This window comes from Colletotrichum lupini, chromosome 6 (assembly GCF_023278565.1).
Source record: "Colletotrichum lupini chromosome 6, complete sequence".
NCBI classification, from domain to species: domain Eukaryota; kingdom Fungi; phylum Ascomycota; class Sordariomycetes; order Glomerellales; family Glomerellaceae; genus Colletotrichum; species Colletotrichum lupini.
Genome location: NC_064679.1, coordinates 401,851 through 428,423, shown reverse-complemented (window position 1 = coordinate 428,423; position 26,573 = coordinate 401,851). Strand labels below are relative to the sequence as shown.

General features: G+C 54.3%; 8 protein-coding genes and 2 non-coding genes across 10 annotated transcripts; 5 read left to right on the top strand and 5 right to left on the bottom strand.

Annotated features, from left to right (window-relative positions):
• Positions 1-238: 238 nt before the first annotated feature.
• On the bottom strand, positions 239-893 carry CLUP02_11601 (thyroid receptor-interacting protein 13; the record flags this gene model as incomplete). The annotated part of the gene is made up of 4 exons (XM_049290568.1): positions 239-450; positions 501-594; positions 658-687; positions 768-893. 4 exons carry the CDS (start codon positions 891-893, stop codon positions 239-241), a joined length of 462 nt encoding a protein of 153 aa, XP_049147713.1.
• Positions 894-1,414: 521 nt separating this feature from the next.
• Positions 1,415-1,534, bottom strand: CLUP02_11600 (uncharacterized protein; the record flags this gene model as incomplete). Its single annotated transcript, XM_049290567.1, has 1 exon — positions 1,415-1,534. The coding sequence occupies one exon, from the start codon at positions 1,532-1,534 to the stop codon at positions 1,415-1,417; it is 120 nt and encodes a 39-aa protein (XP_049147712.1).
• Positions 1,535-2,602: 1,068 nt separating this feature from the next.
• On the top strand, positions 2,603-6,091 carry CLUP02_11599 (uncharacterized protein; the record flags this gene model as incomplete). Its single annotated transcript, XM_049290566.1, has 5 exons — positions 2,603-2,608; positions 2,783-2,863; positions 3,154-3,648; positions 3,701-5,844; positions 5,902-6,091. 5 exons carry the CDS (start codon positions 2,603-2,605, stop codon positions 6,089-6,091), a joined length of 2,916 nt encoding a protein of 971 aa, XP_049147711.1.
• Positions 6,092-10,335: 4,244 nt separating this feature from the next.
• Positions 10,336-12,144, top strand: CLUP02_11598 (major facilitator superfamily transporter; the record flags this gene model as incomplete). The annotated part of the gene is made up of 1 exon (XM_049290565.1): positions 10,336-12,144. The coding sequence occupies one exon, from the start codon at positions 10,336-10,338 to the stop codon at positions 12,142-12,144; it is 1,809 nt and encodes a 602-aa protein (XP_049147710.1).
• Positions 12,145-12,636: 492 nt separating this feature from the next.
• Positions 12,637-13,722, bottom strand: CLUP02_11597 (D-isomer specific 2-hydroxyacid dehydrogenase; the record flags this gene model as incomplete). Its single annotated transcript, XM_049290564.1, has 1 exon — positions 12,637-13,722. One exon carries the CDS (start codon positions 13,720-13,722, stop codon positions 12,637-12,639), a length of 1,086 nt encoding a protein of 361 aa, XP_049147709.1.
• Positions 13,723-14,863: 1,141 nt separating this feature from the next.
• CLUP02_tRNA201 lies at positions 14,864-14,958 on the bottom strand. Its single transcript has one exon. It is a non-coding gene; the product is annotated as a tRNA-Ile (tRNA).
• Positions 14,959-15,746: 788 nt separating this feature from the next.
• CLUP02_11596 (F-box domain-containing protein) lies at positions 15,747-17,573 on the top strand (the record flags this gene model as incomplete). Its single annotated transcript, XM_049290563.1, has 2 exons — positions 15,747-16,014; positions 16,357-17,573. The coding sequence occupies 2 exons, from the start codon at positions 15,747-15,749 to the stop codon at positions 17,571-17,573; spliced, it is 1,485 nt and encodes a 494-aa protein (XP_049147708.1).
• Positions 17,574-17,863: 290 nt separating this feature from the next.
• CLUP02_11595 (uncharacterized protein) lies at positions 17,864-20,256 on the bottom strand (the record flags this gene model as incomplete). Its single annotated transcript, XM_049290562.1, has 3 exons — positions 17,864-19,378; positions 19,434-20,176; positions 20,232-20,256. 3 exons carry the CDS (start codon positions 20,254-20,256, stop codon positions 17,864-17,866), a joined length of 2,283 nt encoding a protein of 760 aa, XP_049147707.1.
• Positions 20,257-20,456: 200 nt separating this feature from the next.
• CLUP02_11594 (major facilitator superfamily transporter) lies at positions 20,457-25,565 on the top strand (the record flags this gene model as incomplete). The annotated part of the gene is made up of 17 exons (XM_049290561.1): positions 20,457-20,646; positions 20,703-20,759; positions 20,816-21,292; positions 21,352-21,829; positions 21,865-22,078; positions 22,268-22,416; positions 22,477-22,575; positions 22,684-22,912; positions 22,971-23,054; positions 23,143-23,265; positions 23,323-23,367; positions 23,418-23,623; positions 23,684-23,846; positions 23,894-24,852; positions 24,927-25,008; positions 25,071-25,194; positions 25,369-25,565. 17 exons carry the CDS (start codon positions 20,457-20,459, stop codon positions 25,563-25,565), a joined length of 3,876 nt encoding a protein of 1,291 aa, XP_049147706.1.
• CLUP02_tRNA239 lies at positions 25,202-25,288 on the top strand. Its single transcript has one exon. It is a non-coding gene; the product is annotated as a tRNA-Pro (tRNA).
• Positions 25,566-26,573: the final 1,008 nt, after the last annotated feature.

Below are 26,573 nucleotides of genomic sequence, written 5' to 3'. Positions count from 1 at the left end.
GCCCAGCGCTCTTCCGGATCTCCGACGTCCCCCAGTGAGCAGCACGGCGGTACGAGATGTCGCCGGGAGAGATCGGTACCAAGTCCCAGTTAACGGGAACCGGCCACAGTATTTGCGTCTCTTTCGCTGATTTCAGATGAAGTAGCTTAATCAGTGACCAAGCTAGGAAGTGATCAGATTCAGCATCTAGAGAGCCAGAAGGTCAGTGATATATACGTTAAAGTTGAAAGAGGTATTCTTACAGCTCCCAGATGCCATCGACTTTAGTGGCGCTTGGAAGAATGTCCACCAACTCATCATCCGACTCGGAAGGTGACTCTGGAGTGCATCCGTAGAGGTTGACTTTGATGGCAACGTCGCGGATAGAGACGACACGAGTAGATGGATCCAGGCCTTGGAACTCAACCACACGAAGAGAGTGGAACATGTCGCTTGGGATCTCCTTGTGGACTACGTAGATGGTAAGCAGTGCGATCCCAAAAGAGAATGAAGAAACTTACAAACTGGCTCCTTCAAGAGGTCAGCCTCAAGTGAGATGACAGTGTCATCCTTGAGTTTGGGTGCGCTCCATTCTCTTTCAAGCTTGGAGAGAAGCTGAGGCACGTTAGATGACGGAAAATGGGATCAATGAGGTTCATATCAGAGAACTGAACATACCAGTTGGCATCCCTTGTCTGTGTGCGCAAGCTGTTCTCATTGTAAGCAACTGTCCGACAGAATTTGGGGGGAAAAGCTCGTGAAAATGAGCATTGCGGGGCAGAACGTACACCTTTGCCATCCTTAAAACGGGCCTCAACATAGGCGATGCCCTTCTTGGGCTTGGAGATGAAGATGTAGTCGTCGGTCCGACCAAAGGTCAATTGGGTCTCGCTCATCTTGAGTGTGTCGAGCATGTCCCTGTTTCTCAATTGCTCTCGGAGATCGTCGTCGATGTCGGCGGGCAGTTTGTGGAGGAGAGAGGGGCATGGAGGGGTTCGTGAAATGGGGCAGAAAAGATTGGAAATTGCCGAAATTTTCGTGGTCGATTGGCGAATCCGGGAGGAGTGGAACGACCGGGGAAGTGGTTTCCCTCTTTTTTTTTTTTCCTCTCCTTCCTTCCTTCCTTTTTTTCTCGATGTACTTTGTACCGGTTGTGGGCCGACAAAAGCCGTGGAGGCAGGTGCATCCAATGCAGGTCGGTTTGGAGGAAGGTGCAGTCCAATTGGATGGGAAGGCAAGGGCTGATCCCAATTCCACAGCGTCGGGAAAGAGCGACTCGGGAGGGGATGCGGTGCAGCGGAGGGCTGGAAGTCTGGAGTCTGGACGGGAATGGACGGGACTGGACTGGGGAAAAGGGAGGGCGGGAACTGGGTAAATGGAGGGGAAGGGGCGGGAAGACGAGCGCTAATAACCACGGCGGCAGGGACCGGTCATCTTAAGGAACCTTGGGAACGTCTCCAAATGTCGCCGGACGCAGTTTGTCACTTCGATCAAGGTACGGATGTCCGCTTACAGACCCAAATACAGGGAACCTCGAGACTGAGACCTTTGACATGAGAGAAAAGTGACACTAGGAGAACCAATCCAGACCCGTCGATAACAAAGGCAATGGCCGCCGCTCCCCTTGCTTCGATGAAGTTTGCTGAAGTTTCGGTTATAAAAAAGAACGGCGGCCAGCCAGAACAAGAACAATCAAATAATGAGATGGTTCTTCGACCGTCTTTGCATCAGAGCCACCCGCGCTGCACTCGCCCCCGGCCGGGCCGCACCTTGGCACTCAAGTGGCCCTGCAGACTGTTTCGCCCGAGTCTCAACTGAAGCAAGACGTTTTATTCCCTTTGCTGCCTGCTCTTTGCTCCCGTTTCTCATGTCGTTGTTTTCAACTTCAACACCCTTCCGACGGAGTATGTCCACAGCATTTGTAGGTACATGCGCCAAATCCAGACTTGTTCTCTGCAGAAGCCATATCTGGCCATGTGTAGACGGGCGCATCAGTTGTCATCGTCTGCGTCCATGGGCGTCATGCCTCTCTGAACTCTGTACTGCAAACGGTGTTACTCAAGGCGCGTTGCAGACGCCAAGTCTCTGCAGCCACTGGCGCCCGATGATCTTGCTCTTTGTCGCCGACTGCAGATGACCACACTGTCATTCAAAGAATCGAGGAAGAGGTACAACGCCGCGATGCACCGCCTTCCCAATAATCGGTATGAATGCACGATGTACGATGCACGAAGCTGGAACATGGTTCCGATGTCTGTGATGGGCACACTGCAAACATTACTTGTCAGTGCGCGGCTTGCCCAGATGGCACTTTCACCAGGAACGCGTTGAAACCTGTGGAATTTTCAGGCGGAAATTCCCATCCATCTCAACTTTTGGTCGTCCGAGCACTTGGTAATTGCTGCCAAATACTCTGCCCGTGGAACAGAGATAGCATGGAAAACTCCGCCAAACGGCTTCTTCGTTGAGGCTGTGCTGTCTCACGGTGAAGCTTTTCGGCGTGCTCGTTCGAGATGCAGCTCGCCTGCAGCACCGGGCATCAGAACTAGCTAGACAGAGCGCCGCGTGGCTGTGTAAGCCCTGCAGCTTCACTTCATGAGCTCTGAATTCTTCCCCTGCAAGAATGGAGGTAAGTATCTCCCTCGGATCAGCGGTGGTGAACAGAGTGGAAGGGCCGAAATAAGCCGGGAGAGCGTCGGTCTACCTAGGTCCCACCCCACGGCAGTGGGGCCGATGATCGCCAAAACTTTTGAGGGAGCAGCCGAGCAGCCGTCCGTCTTGGCCGTCACTAATTGTCTTGCAGATAAAGGAACAGTACGGAGTAAAGGGTGAGTATCTTGAAGCACCGCGTATGAAATCTAAGGTCAAGTGGCTTGCCGAAAAAGTAAGCTGTGCCGTAGGGCCTCTCATTCGGCATCTGCAATGTGCCGGCCGCAACCTTGCGTACTCTTCTTCTCAATGAACAATTAGGACCATGGCCGGATAGCAAAAGGAAAGCCTTATAGGGCTGCCGGAACACCCCGTACTCTTGAGGGGCCTTTTTGTGCATTTTGATGCAGAAGAATGCAGGCACAGCGTGCGCACTTGCGCCCTTCGATCCCTCGTGTGGCTGGAGCGCTGGTTCATCCCAGCCACCTCATTAAAACTGTGGCGTTGCTTATCTAATACCACCAGAACCACAATCACCCGACGCATCATCACGTCACAGGTTCGGATGAAAGTGGAGACCTCCCTCGTGCCTGGAGCTCCCAGCACCTGTTTCAACCCACTACCGTACCTCACGATTTGGAGTTTCTCCAACACATCACCAATTTCTACCCAACGACTCGCGATTCAACAGCTCCATCAGTCGCATCCGAATCGGGGAGACCTGCTTCACGCAAGATGGAATATTTGGTGTTTGAAGACAAACCGCCAGAGGCCATCAAACCGAGCGATCGTGACGTTTGGGTCCAACTCGGTTTGTCCCTGGTTCTTGGCCTCACAGCATTCACCACCTTCTGCTTCTTGCGCCCACGATGGCCGACCCTGTACGCCGCGCGCAAGCGCAGACTGGACCCCAAAATTGGTTTGCCCGCACTGCCGGATACCTTCTTTGGGTGGATTCCGGGACTTTATCGCGTTACTGAGGAGCAAGTCCTCGCCTCTGCCGGTCTCGATGCCTTTGTCGTAAGTCCGAAGATACCACTCGTGACTGGGCATACTTATCTGACGGGAACAGTTTCTTGCCTTCTTCAAAATGGCTATCCGCATTCTGGCTATACTGGCCTTCTTCGCCTATACCGTGATGCTACCCATCAATGCTGCGCTCGGACCTGAGACTTTCCCTCCAAGGAAACCAAAACCTAGTAAAACTCCTACGGCCTCTATCGCGATGGAGACTCGCGCTCTGGGAGTTTATTCACACGACGAAAACTCGGTCTGGGATGCTCCGGACGGCGACGACGAGAGTTTCAACATGGCAAAGAGCTACATCTGGGCATGGCTGGCATTTGGCTACTTCTTCACGGGCTTGACCCTCTACGTCCTAAACAAGGCGACCTTTAGAGTCATTCATGTCCGTCAAGAGTACCTCGGCACACAGTCTACAATCACCGACAGAACATTCCGCCTTACTGGCATTCCTCGAAATCTACGCGACGAAGGGAAAATCAAGAAACTCATCGAAAAGCTAGAAATTGGCGAGGTCGAGCATGTCAATCTGTGCTGCGACTGGCGGGAGCTCGACTCGCTCATTGCTCAAAGAGCGCAGGCTTTGGCTCAGCTTGAAGAGACTTGGAGCGTGTATCTCGGAAAACAGGCAGCGCTCCCCAAGTCAGTCCAGCGCCTCCGCGACCCCCAGGCCGAGCCCTCAGTCTTGGAGCCTCGAGAAGACGAAGTCGACGAGGAGGCTGGAGAGAATGGTGGATTACTAGGGCACGAAAACATCAACCCCGAACTCGTCGAGAGACCGCGCCCCAAAGTGAGATTATGGTATGGCTTGCTCAAACTTCAGAGTCGCAAGATAGACGCCCTTGACTACTACGAGGAGAAGCTGCGACGCCTCGACGACAGAATCCGCGAGGCGAGAAAGAAGAACTTCACCCCGGCCGATCTGGCCTTCGTCACGATGGACTCGATCGCCGCTTGTCAGATGGCAATCCAGGCCCGCATCGACCCTCGACCGGGACAGCTTCTTACGAAGCCCGCACCCGCTCCTTCTGATGTAATGTGGCCCAACACGTACGCACCTCGTGGGATTCGTCGTCTCCGTTCATGGATCATTACGATATTTGTCGCCGTCCTCTCCGTGCTGTGGTTGACAATCGTTGCGTCTATTGCTAGTCTGCTAAGCGTTCGCAACTTCCAGACGTGGTTCCCTGGCATTGTTGGATTTTTCGACCAATATCCAACACTACGTGCCTTGATCGAAACCGGCTTGCCAACGCTTCTCGTTTCGTTGCTGAACGTTGCCGTGCCATATCTCTACGAATACCTCTCGTACGAGCAAGGTATGATCTCCAAGGGTGACGTGGAGCTCTCCATCATTTCCAAAAACTTCTTCTTCACCTTCTTCAACATCTTTGTTGTCTTTGCCACTTCCAACGCAGCTTTCACCGTTGCCAACTTGGTTCGTCAGATCCAGGATATCTGGAAAAGTCCTGCTACCCTGACGCGACAAATTGCCGGGCAGATCCAGGACCTCGGAATATTCTACACCAACTTCATCATGCTTCAAGGTATTGGCCTCTTTCCCTTTAGGCTGCTCCAGGTCGGCAGTGTCTTCCTCTACCCGATCTATCGAATGGGCGCCAAGACCCCTAGGGACTTTGCCGAAATCATGCAGCCAACTGTGTTCAGCTACGGATTCTACCTACCGACGGCAATGCTCATCTTCATGCTGTGCCTGTTGTACAGCACATTGGGATTCGGTTGGCTCATTCTGACCGTTGGCCTCTTTTACTTCATCCTTGGCTACTTCACTTACAAATACCAACTGCTCTACGCAATGGACCAGCCTCAGCATGCGACCGGCGGCGCCTGGAGAATCATCAGTTACCGCGTTATTCTTGGTCTGTTCGTGTCGCAGGTGATACTTTCCAGTATCATGGCACTGTCGCTTGCCTTTGTCCAGTCTATTGCTGTCTTGCCTCTGATTGCATTTACGGTCTGGTACAGCTTCTACTTTAAGCGTCGTTTCGAGCCGCTTACGCGATACATATCTCTGCGCAGCATCCGCATTGAGATTGACCCTGAGGATGCGGCTATACTTGACGAAGACTTTGAGGGGCCGAGACCCTCGCAAGGTTTGCTCAGGCGCGGAAGCACCATTGACGAGGATAAAGAAAAGGGCTTGACCTTTGCGAATCCCAGCTTGACCTCTCGGTATGTTGAACCATGTTGAATCATGTCGATTTTTTCCTGTTCATTAACTCTCCGCAGTCTAGAAGAGCCGTGGATCTACCAGGATCCGCCGCCAGTCCACAATAACACGGACGACGACGAAGAGAGCGGCCCGGATACGGAGACTCCAAATGCTCCCGAGAACACGGCCTCGGCTGCCTCAGACAGCTCAATGAGCCTGGGCGACACGCACATCTGGCGACAGCAGGCTGACAGCAACAATCGCTAGTGCGTAGGAGCTTCGCCTAGCTGTTCGCAGCTGCGTTTGTAGATATTCTCATGTGTGCATAAGGGAACATTGCTTAATGATTAGGAGACGCCGGGGTGGGTAGCGGGGGTAACAGCACTATACCACTGGAGTTTGGAGTGATTGAGTGTTTCCATCAAGATAATGAGAATTCATGAACGATGCAGACAGACGGATTCAGTGACAGGCTGGTCCATGTGGTGATACTGTCAAAGTCTCAAGACGAACCCCCCCGGTTTATAGGTCTTGCCAAGACACCGACCGCGGGTTTATGCTATGGTCAATCAAAGAATACTTTCAAGAATCGCAAAACTCGTGATGAAGCTGGTAAGCTCAGTGGATCCTTGCCCTGGTGCTACACTCCGTTCGTAGACTTCCAAAGCGCCATCATCGACCACTAAAATCAACAATCTTCCACCTCGCGATGAGCGGAGCTTGGCCGTTCCGGATCGTGAAAATGACAAGGAGGTCTACGTTCGCGGTCGGAGGTCGTGAGCAGTCGGCGGAAATGGAGGCGAGGGCAGAGAGATTGACAGGTTCTGCTTGGCTGCATGTCAGATGGGCTATCACACCGGCTGGTCTACTCGCGGAGAGTAAAAGCCCCGCGAGGTCTGCGTGTGTATCTTTGGTTGTCTCTGACACCCATCGGCAACGGTAACGGGTAGGCAGCCAAGATCTGACTGCTTGAGCTCGAGACCCGAGTGGCCGACCGACCGGCGCTGTTTCTCAAACGGCCCAAAGGAGTAGATAATCGAAAACCCAAGGCTCAAAATGCGTCACTCCGTCTATCTGTCTGGAGACGATCACAGGAGGGAAGCTTTTCCTTAAAGGCTTGGCGGCTTTAGGGACGGGGGCTAGAGGGCTGGAAACGCCGACCACGAGGTGTGCCGGGGCGGATGGGGGCGCGGGAACCGTAGGCGCGAGCTCCGACTTTTTTTTGAAATAGGACCCACTACTTTTGAAGTCTTTACCTCGTGAGCTCAAGGTACGCGATAGCGCTGGTTATGGTTCAACGGTTCGTTGATACCCGTTTGTTTACACCTTTATTTACCTACCTTCGAGGGTTAGTAGCCGTACACATGAGTAAGGTAGGCGATCATGGGATAAGATCCACGATACCGGGTGCTAGTCCATCGAGCAGCGATCGCCAAAGTGCAACCAACGTCAATGGTTGAGATCACAGGATCTCCCAAGAAATGTCAGCATCCCGTACCATCCACATCGTAGCCCATCTGTACCACGAGAAAGAGGCTCTTTTAGAATGAAACCTAAGCTTGCCCCTATTCTCACTCCCACCATTCTGGGCTCATCTCGCAGGTCTGCGTTCAGGGAGAAGCACCCCTTGGAGAATCGTAAGATGCTCTGTCATCGCGGGCTCCCACACCCCACTCTTGATAGGTGCACTGCAGACTGCAGTATGCCCTTATCCACCTGCAGTCAGTTCTGGAACCGTTGGAGCCTCTGGAGCCTCTTCTTGTATCATCACATGTTGATCTCTGCGACATCGGTGGCATCTGTCAGACTGTCGCCCAGTCGAAAAGGTCTCGAATTGCTCGAGAGACGCCCGCTGGGCCCTCTTATTAACCTCTTGGCTCGCCTCGTGGGTTTTACATCTCAAGGGAGGAGAATCGGGGCCACCGCCATGTGGGAACAACGGCAGCACGACTTCGGAACTTCCTAGTGGCCTATCAGTGAAATGGTGATACGCCCAAACACCGAGGTGACTTGGGCTTCTCGCTGATAACGCCGCGGGGCCAAGCCTGTGGTGAGTAAGGTATCAAGGAGTGAGTTCCTGCCCATGGCCCCCCCACTTGGGTCCGGCGGGAATAAGCACAATCTTGCAAGCGTAATCAAATGCATGCACTAAGAGTCTTGAGATCCTTGGAATTCGAGAAAACCTTTTTGCAGCGGTATCCACTTGCTGTTGCTACGTTGAAGGTATCGTGCTTCGAAACCTCCACCGGTGTCGTTCATGTTGGCTGGAGAGGAGCATCCCCAGCTGAAGTATGTACCTTGGCTGGTTACCCTTGACGAGACCCCAATCATCAAGACTTCGGAGGCACATAGAAAGAATTTCAACGAAAAAAAGATGTGGATTTTGCAGCAAGCTGATCAACTCGTGAGTTCAAGAAGCTGCCAATCCCAACGGCAAGTTCCATGGCAACGAAATCTCGGGAAGCCATCTGCGCGACTGACTGTGTGTGTCCGGCCGGAGGACCCACTTTCAAGCCCGCCGGGGATCCACACGGTCCGTGCATCCCGGACGAAAGGGGCCCAGCTCGGCTCTGGAATCGTAAATTCGCAAGGTGCTTCGGTAAACACCAACTGGTCAACCGATACAGTTAGCTGTATCCCAGGCTTCGAACGCCCGTGGTTCTTGACTTCTGAATACCGACAAAGAAGGATGAATGAAGCTATTCGAGGCTCAGACGGAGAGAGATCGTGAGTAGGCGTCTCCAGAAGGGGAGTAGACAAGAGAATCGCTTCGCAGATAGAAATATCAACAATTCGCAGCCTCAATTGTTGACAAGTCCTCGGCTATGGCTTGGAAAAAAAAACAGATGAAAAATTGGGTGCGGATCGCCTCAAGTTTGATTTAGTATGACGACACCCCGAGCTCGTCCCGAGATTTCTCCCCCCTGTTCCTCAGCCCTGGGAAGGCCACACAATCGCGGACGTCGGACCGGGACTACCCCTGTCATCCAGAGGCCAAGACGCTCTAGTGCCGCCCAAAAGTCATTCCCTCTTATTCCCAGACCCGTCCCGCTTCTGCTTTTTTTGCGTCACCGGACAGAGCCGCGAGGAAGTATGTACCTTTGAAGAGAACGAGAAGCGTATTGAGGGTTTCGTTTTGGCTGACTGAGATCTCAAACTTGGAATAGCATTTATTTTTCCCTCAAAAGCTGTTGAGTTCGGGGTCGCCGTGCACATATCCCCATGAGAATTACGGGTGAAGTTGCGATGTCGATTTGCTGGACCCGTTCCCGCTGCGCGTTCTTCCAGCCGTAAGTACTTCGAATAAAGCTTTTTCCAAACAAGGCCCGTCGACCAGACCAGACCACATTCTCGCTCTAGTCCGATCCTGGGATAGCCTCAAAATCTGATTCAGTCTTTCTGAATATGAAAGGTCAGAGAAGTCCCCTGCACGCGCGCCCAAACCCAGTACCGCCCTCCGTAGAGCAAAGCCAAAAAAGCAACAGTCGGCGCTCGTGTCAAGCGCGCCGCCGACATTTTTGTGAGGCTCTATTCGCGCTGGCCACACAAACTGTTACTGCTCCCCACCTTAAACCCGAATTCTTGGCTCTCGCCTCCCCGTGATGGCCGTCCATTACCTTCTTCGACCAGAGCCGCCAAACCCAACGCTGCAGGGAGCCTGCCATTGCATCTGCTAGGGCGGCGCGGACGGGCAGCACGTTATCTCGTACCTCTCACATGTTTCTTCTCTCTAGGCAGCTTGGAATGTCACCCCTCCGTTCTCGCAGGTTTTGCTGATTGACACACGCCCCCTTCGCCTTTCCGCGGTGGGGAACATCCCCATCAAGAATGGAATGGCGGAAAGATAATCACAGAAAGTGGTCCGCGAAAACTTTACGCGCGTGTACTCAGCACGTCCAAACCAGAAAGAAGAAGAAAAGGAGGGAAAACCTCACATGAACGACTCGCGGACCATGCTGTTATCGCTGCGTCTAGACTCGACTATACCTGCAAATTTTTGAGAGAAAACAAGGGGGTAGGAGGGAGAACAATGGGTCACGACGATAAACCGGGTTGGGCGATTCGGACGGGAAAAGCGGGTCTCCGTCCATCCAGATAAGTGGGACACCACCCCGAATGCCGCCGCCGAAGTATCCCATTCCCAAGCCATAGCCCGAATTGCGACCGGTTCCCTTATTCTCAGGTTGTTTACCCATTCAATGGAGTGCAGGGGAGGGGGGCGTGCGTATCTTTCCTGATGCAAGGCACCTTGTTCATCTCACACCAACAGTGACTCAGTTCCCTTCGTGTGTGGTTCTTCTCCCCAAGATGAGGCCGAGTATAAAGTCAGGGTGATGCCCCCCCTTTCATCCGGGAGGATATCTTACTATTCCTTGATCATCGTGTTCATACCGGGCCATACCCCCTAACCCTCAACTCTTCAGACTTCCCTCCCAAGACCCCCCTTTCCCACCAGGGACCCCCTGAAGACAGACCACATCAACCAAAGCAAACACACCCAAACCGCAAAGATGGATCAGCCATCACGAACATCATCACACACCCTACCGCCAGGCTCCTCCTCAGACTCAGACGGCGCCGCACCAGCACCCCAATACGCCCCGGTATCCTCCCACACCCGCACACCATCAGGCAACGCCCGCCCGAACCGCCGCTCCTCCATCGCCTCAAACGTCCTCCACCCCGTAAAGACGAAGGAGGAAATCGACCCAGAGCTGGACGTAAACCTCCCCTACCGCACCCTCTCCCCCAACGCAAACCTCGACGAGTACCGCGTGGAAACCCACAATGGCGAGATCCCCGCCGTCACCGACGCCTCGGCTCCAGCAGGTCGGGGAGACTACAAGCTCGTCACCTTCGTCCCCAACGACCCCCAGAACCCAAAGAACTGGAGCAAGGCATACAAGTGGTACTGCACAATGGTCGTCGCCCTAACCTGCTTCGTCGTCGCCTTCTGCTCCTCGGTAATTACGGCCGACATCGAGGGCGTCGCAGCAGAGTTCCACGTCTCAGAGGAAGCCGCCCTCGTCTCCATCACCGTCTTCGTCATCGGCTTCGGCATCGGTCCCATGGCCTTCGCGCCCCTTTCCGAAATCTACGGCCGCCAGGTGATTTACGCATCCACCCTCCTTCTCGCCGTCATCTTCATCATCCCCTGCGCCGTCGCCAAGAACCTCGCCACGTTGCTTGTCTGCCGCGCCATCGACGGCATCGCCTTCTCCGCGCCCATGACCCTCGTGGGCGGCACCCTCGCAGACCTCTGGCGCAACGAGGAGCGCGGCGTTCCGATGGCAGCCTTTTCTGCTGCGCCCTTCATCGGCCCCGCCATCGGTCCCTTGGTCGGCGGCTTCCTCTCCGACGCGGCAGGCTGGCGGTGGCTGTACTGGATCCAGCTCATCATGGCCTTCGTCGTCTGGGTCCTCATCTCCTTCACCGTCCCCGAGACCTACGCGCCCACGATCCTCGCCCGCCGTGCCGCGAAGATGCGCAAGGAGACCGGCGACGCGACCCACGTCACGGAGCAGGACATCGACATGCGTCCCTTCAGCGAGCGCCTGGGAATCTTCCTCATCCGGCCCTTCCAGCTGCTCTTTGGCGAGCTCATCGTCTTCCTCATCTCCATCTACATGTCCGTCCTCTACGGCCTGCTCTACATGTTCTTCGTTGCCTTCCCCATCATCTACCAGAAGCGCAAGGGCTACTCCGCCTCCTCGACGGGTCTCATGTTCATCCCCCTCGCCGTCGGCGTTCTCTTGTCGGCCGCCTGTTCCCCTTGGGTGAACAAGCACTACCTCACCCTCGTCGCGAAGCACAACGGACACCCGCCCGCCGAGGCCCGCCTCATCCCCATGATGCTCAGCTGCTGGTTCATCCCCATCGGCCTCTTCATCTTCGCCTGGACCTCCTACGCAGATCTCCACTGGGCCGGCCCCGCGTTCGGCGGCTTCCCCGTCGGCTTCGGCTTCATCTTCTTGTACAACTCGGCAAACAACTACCTCGTCGACTCCTACCAGCACCAAGCCGCCTCCGCCCTCGCCGCAAAGACCTGCATCCGCTCCTTCTGGGGCGCCGCCGTCGTCCTCTTCACCGAGCAAATGTACGACCGCCTCGGCGACCAATGGGCCTCGTCCCTCCTCGCCTTCCTCGGTCTCGCGTGCTGTGCGATTCCCTTCCTCTTCTGGGTCTACGGAGCCCGTATCCGTGCCAGGAGCAAGTACGCCTACTCTGGTGATGACGAGGAGACGTCGGGATCCGATGAGGAAAAGGCCAAGCCGCCGAAGAACGCGTTGGCTCCTACCCGCACCTTTGAGCCCTCGTAAGCGATTCGGATATTCGATATGTATACATCTCGATACATAGCAAAACACCCAGAGAGCTGCTGTATCTCAGCGACTTGTTCCTGGCGCCTTGGCTATCGGCCCTGGATTCGATGGTAATCTTTGTTTATTCGGCGTAAAGAGGAGGCTGGCGTTGGATAGTGGAATCCAGGAGCGAAAGGCATTTAGACTATAGACGCATATAAAGCCCAACGGCCGGCGCCGTTCATAATCCTAAATAAAATTGAAATTAAAACAGTCGGGTTCAAGTGCATGCACATGTGGGTAATGCAACCATTTGAAAATATCAATCCTTTCTTCGTCAAACTTTTCATCTGCATGAGAGGAGCGATGCGACAGTGGATGTAGGGAATCGTCTATTCGTAAGTCGTAATCTGTAGCCATCTATTTGCTCAAGAGTTGAAGAGAAGGGTATTCACCAATCTACAGGTCTTTGTTTCATATCCACCAGCTGCCAGCAGGGTTCTCCTAACCTCAGACAATACGCACCGGGAGAGACTCTCTGCGAGACATTAAAAACTCTTCCTTGACCAAAGAGTTGTCGCACTTGCGTCCCAGCATAAAGTCTTCGAGGTTGCGGAATGTGCACTCGGAGATCTCCTGCAGCGCTTCTTCGGTGAAGAAACCTTGGTGGCCACAGATGAGGACGTTGGGGAAGGTCATCAAACGGGTCAGCAAGTCGTCGTCGATAATATGACCAGAGTGGTCATTGTAGAAGAGATCCCCCTCGCCTTCGTATACGTCCAGGGCCAGACCGCCAAGATGCTTAGTCTTGAGGGCGTGGACGACAGATTTGGTATCGACGAGACCGCCACGAGATGTGTTGATGAGCATAGCGCCAGGCTTCATCTGCTTCAGCGTCTTTTCGTTGATGATATGCTTCGTCTTTTCCATCAGAGGGCAGTGCAAACTGATGAAGTCGCACTTGGGAAGGAGCTCCTCCAGAGGCAGGTACTCGCCGAGCTCCTTGAAGGCGTCTGACTCGTAGGGGTCAAAGGCGTACAGTGTGCAGCCGAAGCCCTTCATGATGCGGGCCATGGAAACGCCAATCCTGCCGGTACCAATGATGCCCACCGTCTTGCCATGTACAGTTTTGCCGAGAAGGCCATCGAGGTTAAAGTTGCCCTCGCGGGTTCGGTTGTAGGCTCGGTGGGTGCGTCGGTTGAGGGATTGAAGCAGGGCGACGGCGAACTCGGCTACAGCCTCGGGGGAGTAGGAAGGGACATTGGCAACGAAGATGCCCAACTTTTCGGCAGTCTTAAGGTCGACGTTGTTGAAGCCTGCGCAGCGAAGGAGGATGGCTCTGCAGCCGGCCTTGTGGAGCTCCTCGACGACGTCGGCGGTGAGGGAGTCGTTTACAAAGACGCAGACGGCATCGACGTCTTTGACGAGCGAGACGGTCTCGGTAGAGAGGGAGAAGTCGTGGTAGATGATGCCAAAGTCAGTGTTGTCGTCGACAAGCTTCTCGTTGTGCTTCTTGAACTCTTCCTTCCTGACATCGTGGGCGGCATTGATGTATTTCTTGTCATAGGCTTTGGCGCTGAAGACGGCGAGCTTCATTGTGGCGGTCGGACGCAATTGAGGGGTAGAGATTGATGCCGTGGAGAGACAGTAGCTGGCTGAGTAGGTATTTGGGGAGAGTCTTCTGTAAAGGTGTCTAAGAAGAGGGTGCAGAGCAGGATGGAAAGTTAATCGGAATTGGTGGTACGAATTGAGGGGATTTTGTATGAAGATGAGGGAGAGCAGAGACAGAGGAGAAGAAGGAGGAGGGCCGGGAACGAACGAAGCCAAGCAAAGGCGCGCGTCAGCTCCTTCCTTCTCCTTCTTGGCTGCCCGCAGACGGGCCATGCCTCCTTCCTCCTTCCTCATTTCTCCCTCCTACCTTCTCTTTCCTTAGGTAGCTACCTTAAGGTACCTATCCAAGGTACATCTTGCCTCGTGCCGCATTGGGAGCAGCAAGTGCAGTGCCCGCGTTCTTTCCTCCTCCATGTCAGTGTCAATGGCAAAATCTGCGTCAGCATCTTCCTGTGGTTGCCCAATCCGGCGCTCAAAATCAGTTTCCAGCTGAACTCTGCCATATGACGTGGATGAACCCCCAACTGCAGCTGCTACTCTTTTTTAAGCTTGACTGCGTGGTGAATGCCATTCGCTTGCGCCCAGAGCTACCCCGCCATCCATGAATGCTTTTCTGCCAGGTCGGGAGCTCTGGGCATCTCGCTAACCGAAAGCAGAATTACAACCCCACTGGGTCCGGTCCTGTCAGAGGAACTGTCAGGCGCCCTGCCCTGGATCTTCAGGGGAGCCCAGTAATTCTTCAGTCGCATCTGAGCGTTTTCATCGACATCACAAGCTTCACGGTTGAGGACTCGAGACAATACGAATTTGAGGATACTCAGATTCATCTTCACTCATGCATGTTGGAAAACCAACCATGAAAACAATCGGTCTCTTCACCTTAAATGCTTTTCCGGGCTGGGTCTTCAACTACATGAACGCACCCTCTCAGGTCCACACACACGCTCGAGGTACTGAATGAGTCAGCAAATGAGTGTAGATCCGAGAGTCGTCGCACAAAGCTACCACCACAACAACGTTTTTGAACAAGAAACTCACGAAAATCGCGAAAAGGAATGTCTTCAATAATAATATGGGCACGTAATGGGTGTTTTGTACGAATTATCTCGATCAAAATGCAAAAGATTGATCAGTGGGAGGCTTGAACTCCCGGCCTTGGCATTACACAATATTGCAGGTGAAATATTAGTACCACGCTCTAACCAACTGAGCTAACCGACCAGTTGGTGACAACCCCCCAGAGCTGGCTCATTCTTGGAGGTTCAGCTTGCTCGGTTCCTCGACTTTTCCTCCCCCTCAGTTTTGCCGTGCATCCTGTCGCTTTTTGTGTTCTCCAGACTCTCTCTAATGAAGACAGCTTTGGATGGGGAGGAGCACTCTGGTATCTAAATCAGGAGATGTTGCTCTTTCAGGCACTTTGATGTCGTTGGCAACTGCTTTTCTGGGTTCCTGCAACCCACACGGCCAGCACTCACCTGCCGTTATCTCTTCACCTTCTCACTGCAACTGGAAAGATGGAAACTGCAGAAACTTTTAGTCACCTGCTGGCAAGGGGCGTGCATAGAGCTTGTATCCTACTTATGAGTTTGCAGAATCGCGAGTCCCCGGAAATTCATTTCTTGACTACAACATCGTCTTCAATCATCAAGCCCCGACCAGCATCAACATCACCCAAGTCACCACTTGCATCACCAGCAGTTCTAGGGACTTCTATCATTGCCCGAAGTACGCCCTGAACCTTTATCCCGGTCTCTACTCTATCACTCTCTTTAGGTATCTTTTCTTCGACAACATTTCAGACCTCAGATCCCTGGCTTGACTCTGCCATGACGAACCAGCCCGGCCAGCGTCCGCTGTTGTACAGCCATGGCCATGGCTATCACGCGATGCAACAGCTGCCAGTTTCTCAAAGGCTCCCAATCGAGATATTGCTTGGTATCTACTTGCTCTTGGATCCATGCGACTTCAATTCCTCACGGCACACCTGCCGCTCCTGGTTCTTAGCCGGCATGAATGAGACTATTCTTGGCCGCATGTTGTCGAGGGGCGGGTGGACCTCGAGCATCAATAGCATACTTGGCCATCAAGCTTCCAGCAACACGGACAAGCCGGTGCCAAGTCGAGCGTCTGTCATGTCCAAATGGCTCACGAGAGAATGCACTCTCGGCCCGCGTCACAACGGGAGCAAGCCCGCTTTCGTCGAAATCGGCCAGACGCACTTCATCGGCGGTTCTCCGATATCTACCAGCGACGAACGAAACATTGTCTACACCGCAAGTGTGTGCGGTCGATACTTGATGGTCACCCACGGATGCACCATCCTGGTCTATGAGTTGCATCACCAGTGCGAAGAGAGCTTCTCGCGTCCATGGCCCATATCTTCTTAGAAGGAGCACTCGAATTATCGCAAGAGCCGCAAGGGCGAACTTCGACTTATCACTGCCATTACCTGCGGATCTCCTGTACTTGCCTGCGCCATGGACACGACATGGGCACGCAACCATGTTGCTGTGCTCGTCCAAGGCCGTCTTGGCCTTGTCTTCGAAATCCAAGGGTTACCCGTATTGCCCATCAAGTACTCAACCCAAAACAAACTGTGTAACTGTAACGCACGGCAAGTATCGCACTCCCTGCCTTTGCAGGCAAAGCTACAATCCACCCACTACAACGTGGGCACGGCCGACTGTCCTCCTCGCTCCGTCGCCATTTGCCCTCATCGTTCTTACGTCGCCTTTGGCAGCTCTTCGGCTATCGAGATACATAACAATGATAGAAGTGCAAAGCAAAATGCCCGCCGCTTTGCCTTGTCCACACCCAGCGACTACATCTATTTTCTTCCTCCGGGTGACGCAAACGACCCAAGACGCAAACTTCGCCTGATCAGCGCCGCGTCAATCTCAGACTGCCACGCCGGCTCGCTGCAAGACGTATTGGGTGGTCTTGGCTTCAATGAAATCGACTTCACCCCCCAGGTCCCGGTTATCATCTCACGACTTGAGACGTCTGAACTAGAGGAAGACGCTTCGAACGTCTATACCATCATGGAGCAGCAGTTGTCCGCCTCCCTCGGTCCCTTTGCCAATCAAAGAAGCCAGTGGACAAGAACGGGAAGAGTCCTCCCAAGGCCTAGATTATCCACTGCCGACAACTATCGAGCCGTGCCCTTGAGCGACGGGTCTCACATCCTTTTTACAGACCCCAAGACTAGGTACCTGAGCCTGGTTTGTGATGATCCCAAATGGTCGAGGGCTGGCATTGTGACCAAGGTGAAGTTTTGTCCACCAGCGGCAGCATGCGAAAGTGCGCCGCTCATGTATGCCGTTGGGAGGGACTTGGTACATGGTGTGAGAATTGCTGCCGTTTTCCCAACGACACGGTGGACGGAAGGAGAAGGGTTCCAACCAGGGGAGCAAATTCTCGCTTTCTACACCATCCCACCAGATATGTTCCGAGATCTCTCAAACACTAACAGCCTCCTGAGTTTGGTCGACAGCCAAGGGGAACATCAATGGGCTCATTGGTGGCCGACATTGCAGCATACAGTTCAGCAATTTCTCAAAGCCAAGAACGGCGGATTGAACAGCAAGGACAACCGGAACTCAAGGCCAAAGTTTCCAATTGATGTCTACGGCCAAGTCGTTGCCGTTTGCTCCGGCATCGTCGACCTTTCGATGGGATCAGGCCCTGATATGATGATCTGGGCATTTGGAAGAGAGGGCTTGGCTCGTTGCTGGACATTGAACACCGGAAACACCAAGCTCGTGCGAAGGCATGCAATCTTGGGTGACGGAAGCATGCGAAAGGTGGACGGCGATGGGGATTTGACGATGTTGTAGGCGGGCTAGGATTGGTCACTGACGATGAACTATTAGGCGGCACAAGAGAAACACTGACATTCTGGTGAGCGATACTGATGCATTTACAGTGGCGAGGATGGAAAATGTTATCTTTGGAGTTGTGCAATAGCGAGACTGCACACTGGGCTATGCTGGTTTCAGCAATGCTGGCCTATAGCGAATGATGCACGATTGCAGGAGATAGAAAAGCATTACTTATAGAAATGATTAGATTCTCAAAGCCTGAGATGTAAGATTTCGCTTCATCCGTCTTCTAGTCATTGATGTTTCTAGCGTCTATAGATGCCATGTATCGTGTAATCCTTCTGTGGCCCGTTGACAGTATACTTGATATTCCACTCCTCGAGGTTGACAGCCTTGAAGGCGAAGTCGTACTTTACGTCATAATAATCATCAATGCAAAGGTGCCCAGCCTTTGCCTGCCAGGGGTTCTTCTGGTCATCTTGTGGCGGTCCTTCGAACTCGATCTCGTGGAAGAGGTAATCTGCCCGCTTCGGCTCGTTGACTTTTGCGAACCAGACGCTGATTGTGTCTTTCTTTTCGTCGTAGCGCCAGACGTAGCGGCGGGTCGCGCGGAAGACGAGGCCGTTTGAGGCGCGGAATTCGCCGTCTTCGATATAGAGGTATTCTGTCGCCAGGGCGCCGTCGTCGTTGGCGTCTGGGGTTTCATCCGCGGAGGCGGGTCCGGAGGCGCACTTCAGGCCGTCGGCGGTCTTGTTGCGGAGGAGGAATTGTGCCGTCCCGCTGAAGTGGCCGCTTGGGTGGCTCGGTAGTCTGCTCGTGAGATCGCGTTCTAGCTTCCATGTTCCCAGTAAGCTGCGGAAGACGGCGCGGGGCACGAAGCGGGATGTGGTTAGGCCTGCGATTGCTGTGTCGTTTGTTTGTGCTAGAGACTTGTCGGCTTCGGATTTTGCGGATTCGGAGGCGAGTGGGGAGAGGTAGCGTGCCGGGGTGAGTATGTCCATTGGTTTGTTGTTGTGAGGGAGGGCCGGGGTTAAGGGGCTCGCGGGCGGGGAGATGGGGATGGAGAGAGCGAGGGAGAATTGTTGCATTAGGTAGGCGTAGTCGCCCATTGGGAACTGGGAGGCGCGGGGGTCGTCGCGGAGGGAGACGGTGCGCCAGTCTGAGGCGTCGTCTAGGAGGGCTTCGGTGAGGGCCGGCGGGCGTGTGGAAGGGGAGGACGTCCAGAGGGCGGAGAGGAAACGGGCTTGCATTTCCATTACGCCCCAGTAGGGGGACCGGTAGAAGCCTACGAAGCCGAGGGTCGGGAGGTCTTTGACGTGGGTTCCGTGGAAGGCGAGGGCGAGGGGGAGAGAGGGGTGGGAGGAAGAGTGGTTTAGGGTTGTGAGGACGGAGGAGGGGAGGAAGGAGAGACAGGGGGAGGGGTCGAAGCCCGTTGCGAGGATGACGGCTGCGACGTTCTCGATTTCCGGAGTGGCGGCGGAGGAGGAGGAGGAGGAGGAAGGGTTCGTGAATTTTGCGGTTGTGCCGGTGACGGAGTCGAGTTTGCCGGTTGTGATGTTGACGAGGCCGGCGCGGACGAATTCCATGTAGTTCTCCGAGACGGCGAGGTAGGCCGGGTCCGAGTGGTGTTTGGACGTCACGGCGACGGAGGGGGAGAAGTCGGATTGGTCTTGGCCTAGGGAGGTTGTGTAGATGCCGTGGGTTAGGCGTGCGGCGTCTGGGGTGATGTGGCCTTGGCTGTTTTCGAGGGGGTGTGGGCGGTTGCTGAGGTTGTAGGATGGGAAGTCTAGGGGTAGGAAGGGGGCTGCTTTCGCGCCGGGCTTGAGCTTGGTGTCAGCAAGTCGAGTCTCTCCATGTCTGGAAGATGGGGCATACCTTTGGCGTGGTGTGGAGTGGAAACACCCACGTCGGACGCTGGGTGAGATGCTCGACTGTGAGCTTCTCCGCGTTCGGCACGGGGTTCGGGTCCGGTGCGTTGATGGCGCAGGAAATGTGCGTGGCGATGGTCCCCGCGATCTCGACGCCAGACATCTGCCCTCCCACGACTAGAATCTTGCCGCCGTTCTTGACGCCGTCCGGGAACAGGGTCTGTAGATCCCGGTACTTGCTGCTGTGCACCACGGGGATATCCGTACCGGCACTGCCAGAGACGACGTCTGGCACAATGGGCTTGCCAAAGAAGCCGGAAGACACAAGCAGGTAATCAAACACGCTCGTCTCCCTTCCGCCAGCCTCGCTCTCGACGGTGACGGTCCATGAGCCGTCTTTGGAAGAGAGCTTCGTTTCGACGACACGGTGGCCGAGCTTCAAGGTTGCTGCAGCGGCAGCATCAGTGCCCTTGAGGTAGCGCTCGATGTAGCGTTCCAGGTACCGGCCAACCATCCAGGCGCGCGGGAAGTCCGGGTCCTCAGGGGCCCAGGCGAGGTCGCTGAACTGCACGGTGTGCTTGCTCTGGTTGGCGAGCATGAGAGGGTGGACGAGGCCGTCGATATCGTCGCGGCGCGTGGGCCATAAGCCGCCGATGCGCCGTTGGGCGTCAAAGATTGTCACGTCAAAGGCGCCCTTTGGTGCGTTTTGGAGGAGAGTCTTTGCGGCGACGAGGCCGGAGGGGCCGGCGCCTTGAGACTATGGTGTTAGCAAAGACTCGGGCGCGGGAGAGAAAGTTGTCCTTACCGACGATGCATACACGTTTGGCCATGGTGATGGGTATCAACGCAGGGGATGGTGGGGTGTATGAGAGTGTGTGAGTGAATTGCCCCTCACTGACAGAATCAAACCCCTGTTGGGTGGGTTAGGAAGTCGAACTCGGGATGAATTGGGGGAAGGGTATCGTATATAGCCTCCCTTGAAGACGGGAACATGTGACGGTGAGCACTGCAACCTCTCATCGCCTGAGAGATGAAGTTCTCACGTCAGAAGCCACCGCCGAAAGCGCCATCGTCGCAGTCGGGGATTAGCGGCAATGGTGGGGCTTGTCGCCGATCGACGCCGGCGCTATCCGCGATGACTCAGCTGGGTTGGTCTAGTTGGGCGCCAGCCGGCTTGACGTTTTGCCGGCTGGCAACTCCCGTCCACTCCACTGGCCTCTGTCATCACCATCTCCCAACCCTCTTTCTCCATGCTCCATCATCGCATCCACTGCAGCTCGCGGTCTAAGCATCGCCTTTTTCGCACGCCAATATGTCATCATGAAATTTCATTGTCTCATTAGTTACACAATGCTGCGACACGTCCGCTATCTATGCAATGCAGTTGAGGCACGAAACGTCCGCAGTTGACAAGCAATACCGTGTGGGCATGCATCGTCAGCTCTAGCGCCGCCAGAATGCCAGCCATGCTGGAAGCCTTCATGTCTTGTTCCGGGCAGGTTGAGTTCGACCAATGTCAATGGTCGAACAAGTCCAGGACGCCGAGCCTGGAAGTCCAGCTATCCGCAAGCTCCCGAAGTCTGAAGAGAACCATTCAGTCAATGGACTCTGAGGCAAGCTCCCGCCCCGAAAGCTTGGAACATGAAAGCAGGGACTATTCGAGACGGCTGATGGTCGGAGCGGCCCAACGACGGCCAGTCGGCTTGCGACAGAGAACTATCGACGGCTTTCTGCCATGTCCCGAGCTACGGGCCCTCCTTACCGCCAGCCTGGCCCCGGGCGCGGATTGCCAAGCCAGGGCGTCGGGACCCGTTACGGCCGGTTCGGGACCAGACGCCGCACCGACATGGATATCTCTTCGGCTTCGTGCAGTCAGTGGGCCTACCTACGTTTATTCAGAACTTCGGATGGCACCAAATACCTAGCCTCTGTCCACTCATCTTCGGATGAATATTCAGCACCGACTGATCATCGATCCGCCCAACGACCCATCATGATTACTAGCATTCTCTGCCAGGGACCATGGTGCTGCAGCATGCCAAGCCGGGACAAGACCTACTATCCCGGGGATGTTCAACGGCGCAGATGCGGCCAGCATCTTTGGGCCCATCTGTTGACGAACCCCCAAGTAACGTCGTTCTTCGAACCGGCGATATGCTTGAATCATGCCCGTGGTCGCACGTCAGTCCATTGTAGTCATGGACCTGCCTATTCTGATTATCAAAGACTTATGTGTGGGGCGGCCATCTGCATTACATCTAAGTCGCACAGAAAGACCAGCTCAACCGAGCAGGCTGCATTATTGGCCATCCAACCTCGCCATACGGTGTTTCTTGTGCCACTCGGCGGTGTTCGTGCGACTACTGCACAGATCTTGAGCAACGGCGTCACCCTTGTCCTCACGTGGGTGTGTTTCAAATACGTGCACAACGACCCAGCCCGTTCCCCGTCCCACTAAGACTAGCAGGAAGGGCAGAGTGGCTGGCATCATCTTGGGGAACCGTCAACCAGTTGCTATTGACCGAGCTTACTGCAGATCCAGCGGTACTTCTTTTCCGTTCGAAGTGTCGGCCGTCAAATCAAGCTTGCCCGGCATCAGCCCGCCCCAATGCTAGAGCGCCTAGGACGCAGATCAATGCTTGTTGTGGTCGAGTGACTGAGCTTGCAACCGCGGGGTCACGCCGGAGATAAGCTAGTCTTTGCTTGCCCACGCGGACCGATGACCGTTATATTCCCCCTCTCTTCTTAGTCTCGACGGGTAGAACCCCCCTCCCCAGACTCTCCCCACGGGCAAATGGAGTCTCGGATGGAGCCCCCGGCTCATACAATGTTGTCAACTAGCTCCACTGGCAAGCTCTCACCTTGTCGGGAAAAGCATTCGATGCGGATGAGATGCGCCCTCTCTCCCATCTACCTGTGACTTCCCCAAGCATGGAGTCAGAATATGCTGTGAACCCAACGATTCTAGACTACCTCGCAAGCCACCATGGGTCTCGGGATTCCGGTCCATGGTGAATACCTGTTCGTGGTCATGGACTGGAGTTCGCAAGGCTAAGACACGTCAGAGAAATCAACCGATGCGCGCGTGTCTCCGATGTCTTCCCCTTGGCTTCCCTCGCATCCTTCGAGAAGCAGATACTGCTGCTGAGGTTCATCCCTTTATTATTGACGTCGCCGCCCGCGTTCCTGGTCTTGGTCCTGCAGGATAACCACGCGGTCTAATCGGTACTGGAGACCCTAGCATTGTATTCTGTCAGATTCATCACGCCGCTCGAAAGCGGCGCATCAACATCCCTTGACCGGGTCCTCTGTTCCACGTCAAACGTGGAGCCCCCAATGGCTACTAACGATAAGCCACTTGTTCCGCTGCAGCGGTTTGGCTACCAGTCACAGAGAAGGTTCCATTGCCGAGTGTATCCCGAAGGTCGTCTGCCGGTGATGGGTCAGGTTGCTCTTACGTTCCCCACCTCCCGCCGTCGCGGGCAGGTCTCCTTAGTTTATATTTGACCAGGTCTCCCGCCGCTCTGGTTTGGCTTCCGTCAAGCATCTTGGTTACCACCCCAAACTCATTCGTTCGCCACCCGAGCCAGCATTTACTCAGCCTTCCCCCCCACATCTGACTACGTCTGTTCTCAAAATCTGAGCCTTCTATTGCGAGGCTTTTCTCTTTTTTCGTCTCAAACGCGGCCGAAACCAAACTTTGATATCGGCTTCAGATACACCCCACCACGATGAGCGACACAGAGAAGGCTGCGGCCTCCCATACATCAGACCAAGGCACGCAGGATATTCCGCGTGACCCTGACGCGCACCTCAGTGAAGAAGAGAGGCTTGAAGTCGTATGTCACGCCTTCGTGTCCAATCAAATGCCCAGTAAACTGACCTACACATTGCAGGAGCGAAAGTTAGTCAGGAGGCTCGACTGGATCCTGATTCCATGGGTACGTATCATGCATGCTCATGTCCTGCGGGCTAACTGACGCCGGCGCAGCTATGCATCCTTTACCTCTTAGCTTTCCTTGATAGAACCAACATTGGAAATGCGAAAATCGCCGGTTTGAACAAAGACCTGGGCCTGACGAGTTCCATGTACAACTCGTCGCTCACAATTTTCTTCGTCTCGTATGCGGTGTTCGAGCCCTTGACGAACATTCTGCTCAAGAAATTGCGACCGTCAATCTTCATTCCCATCATCATGTGAGCAAAGGACAGCCTAGTTCCAGTCTTTATCTGGCATGGTGTGCTGACCCAGTACAGGATTCTCTGGGGGGCATCAATGACGGGCATGGGATTCGTACACAACTGGAGTGGGTTGATGGCCGCGCGCTGGTTCTTGGGCCTTACCGAGGCTGGTCTTTTCCCGGGCGTTAACTACTACCTATCATGTTGGTACAAGAGATCAGAATTTGGCATCCGCGCTGTAAGTTCTCAGCTCAACTAGACGTCCCTCCAAGCTTACCTGTCCAGGCCGTCTTCTTCTCAGCTGCAGCCATCTCGGGCTCATTCGGTGGCGCCCTCGCAGCAGGCATCGAGCAAATGGCCGGCGTCGGCGGCCGCCCGGGCTGGGCATGGATCTTTATCCTCGAAGGCCTCCTCACCGTGGTCTTCGGCGTCGCCTCCTTCTGGATGGTCCACGACTTCCCCGACGAGGCTAAGTTCCTCTCCGACGACGATCGGGCCCGCGTCATCCGACGTCTAAAGATGGACCAGCAGGCCTCTGCCAACCACGAGGAGTTCAAGATGACGTTCTTCTGGCAGGCCGTCAAAGACTGGAAGATGTGGCTGGGCATGGTCATCTACATGGGCTGCGACATGCCGCTTTACGCCTTTAGTCTGTTCTTGCCCACCATCGTCAACGAACTTGGGTGGAATACGAGTATCGTACGATCGCAGCTGATGACGGTCCCGCCTTATGCTGCGGCGGCGATTTTCACCATCTTTATCGGATATGTGGCGGACAGGACGAAACAGCGTGGTCTATGCAACATTGGAGTCAGCCTCATCGGCATGGTAGGCTTCTGTATGCTCATCGCTACCGAGAGCGCCCAAGTCAAATACGCAGGCACCTTTCTCGGAGCTCTCGGCATCTACCCATGCATCGCCAACACCATCACCTGGGTCGCCAACAGCAATGAGGGCGTCTACAAGCGCGGCGTGGTACTGGGCTTTGTGATTGGATGGGGGAACTTGAATGGTATCGTCAGCTCCAACATTTACTTCCACGGCCCGCGGTTCCCAGAGGGCCATGGCGTTGTGTTGGCGTACATGTCCATTTTCTTGTGTGGCGGCAGTGCGCTCATGACGACTTTGCTCAGGATCGAGAATAAGAAGAGGAGGCAGGGGAAGAGAGATCACTGGGTTGAGAATAAATCTGAGAAGGAGATTGAGGCGCTCGGTGACAAGAGGCCAGACTTCCAGTACACCTTGTAATGCACAGGACTGAAATTTCAACAAGACCTTGTCTATTCACTTAGACTTGATGTCATGAACAACCTCTCAGGAGAATGGATGATATTTGCACTGGGGGAAATGTGTTGTGGCCAAAGAGATGCACTGATGTAATAGCCGACGTGTCTCTATCGGTGCGAAATCTCACACCTCTTAGTCAACTAAGAATTGCCGTCTGCTATGATTGCCACGCAAGCTCTTGTCATTCAAGCCAAAGGCTTCTTGTACCAGATGTAATGGGAACCCATCTCTCCGAGAGGCTATGACCATTTATAAGTCCCAAATTGACTCGAGAAGTCACGAATCAGTTCCCAGATCTGGTCCACCGCCCTGATGGTCTAGCGGTATGATTCTCCCTTAGGGTCTTCGCGACACGTCTGGGAGAGGTCCCAGGTTCGAATCCTGGTTAGGGCCCGAACCTTTTGCATTTTGCTCGAAACAGCAATTCTTATGATCCCCATCTTCTAATCTTTCACCTGGTAACATTTCTGAAGACGCCGGACCCATAATGCAGTCGGGACGGTTGACCGTTGATGGACCACCGAACCTGACAACATTTAAGACATTACAGCACACCGCCACAAACCTTCCAATACGGCGGCGTGTCGTGCCTCCTACCACCATAGCTCGACCGTCTCAAAAGTTGGAAAATACATCCATTGGGTCTGTGACGCTGCTACACATCACGTAGGCACTTGGAATGGCTCTTTCCACGCGCGCGCAAACTTCTCAATCTGGGTTGTGCCATGGAGGTCGATTGCGCGGCTACACGACGGACCTTGTTTTGCCTCCAAACGGTGCCTGGGTAGGTAGAAGGGAGGTTGGCGACAAGATACTGAGGAGTCTGTGAAGCTGCTCCGTCTGATTTCTCTGGACGACAGATCCGAGATCGAGTCCTGTGCGAGTGTTGCAGCCGTGTTTTCGGGATCCACTGTCCGCCGTACACTATCATCTGTGTCGACCGTTGATTGTATGACGTTTACTGTGCTGGTTTCCGCCGAGTACGGATCATGAGAGTAGAGTGTATTACACGATCTATCACTTTCCTTACCAGTAGTGGTTACTCTGATGCCGTTCGGGCCGAAGCTCTGGGCAGGAGTTTGCGGCCGAAGGCCCTATGGTTGTCATTGCGTGCCTCCATTTGTAAACTAGCTCTGCGGTCTACCTACCCTAAGTGGACCATAATCCCAATGTCCTATGCTCCAGTGCTTCACAGAAGATGGGCTTCAGAAGAGTTGCGCATGGTTTTTCCCAATTGAAAGTTAACGATGAATAAGCCGGTCCCAAAATCGTACCAGCTATTTGCTTTTACCATGAGCTAAGACAGCTTGAGAAGTTGAGTAGTAGACACTTTGAGCGAAGTTACCCTGCCCACGAAGGAGGCTCACCTGCATCGGCGGCCCCACAGAAGGTGACTTACAAACTGTTCAAGGTTGCCAGTGTATTTTTGGGATTCGAACATGCACACAGCCACACTAACTTTTGACGACTGAGGCACAGAGAAATACTCCGCGTGAGAATGAGGAATCTAGAATGTTGCGTGATTCGATTGATTCTACCGTGACTGGTGAATGCTTTTTGTGAAGCTTGGCACTCAATTCCTCTCAGTCGATGTTACGCTCTGCTTACTTGCACAGCTCCACCCCGAGGGATCACTACCTTACCCAGAGGTCGGGCTGACAATCACGGAAAAGGTAAA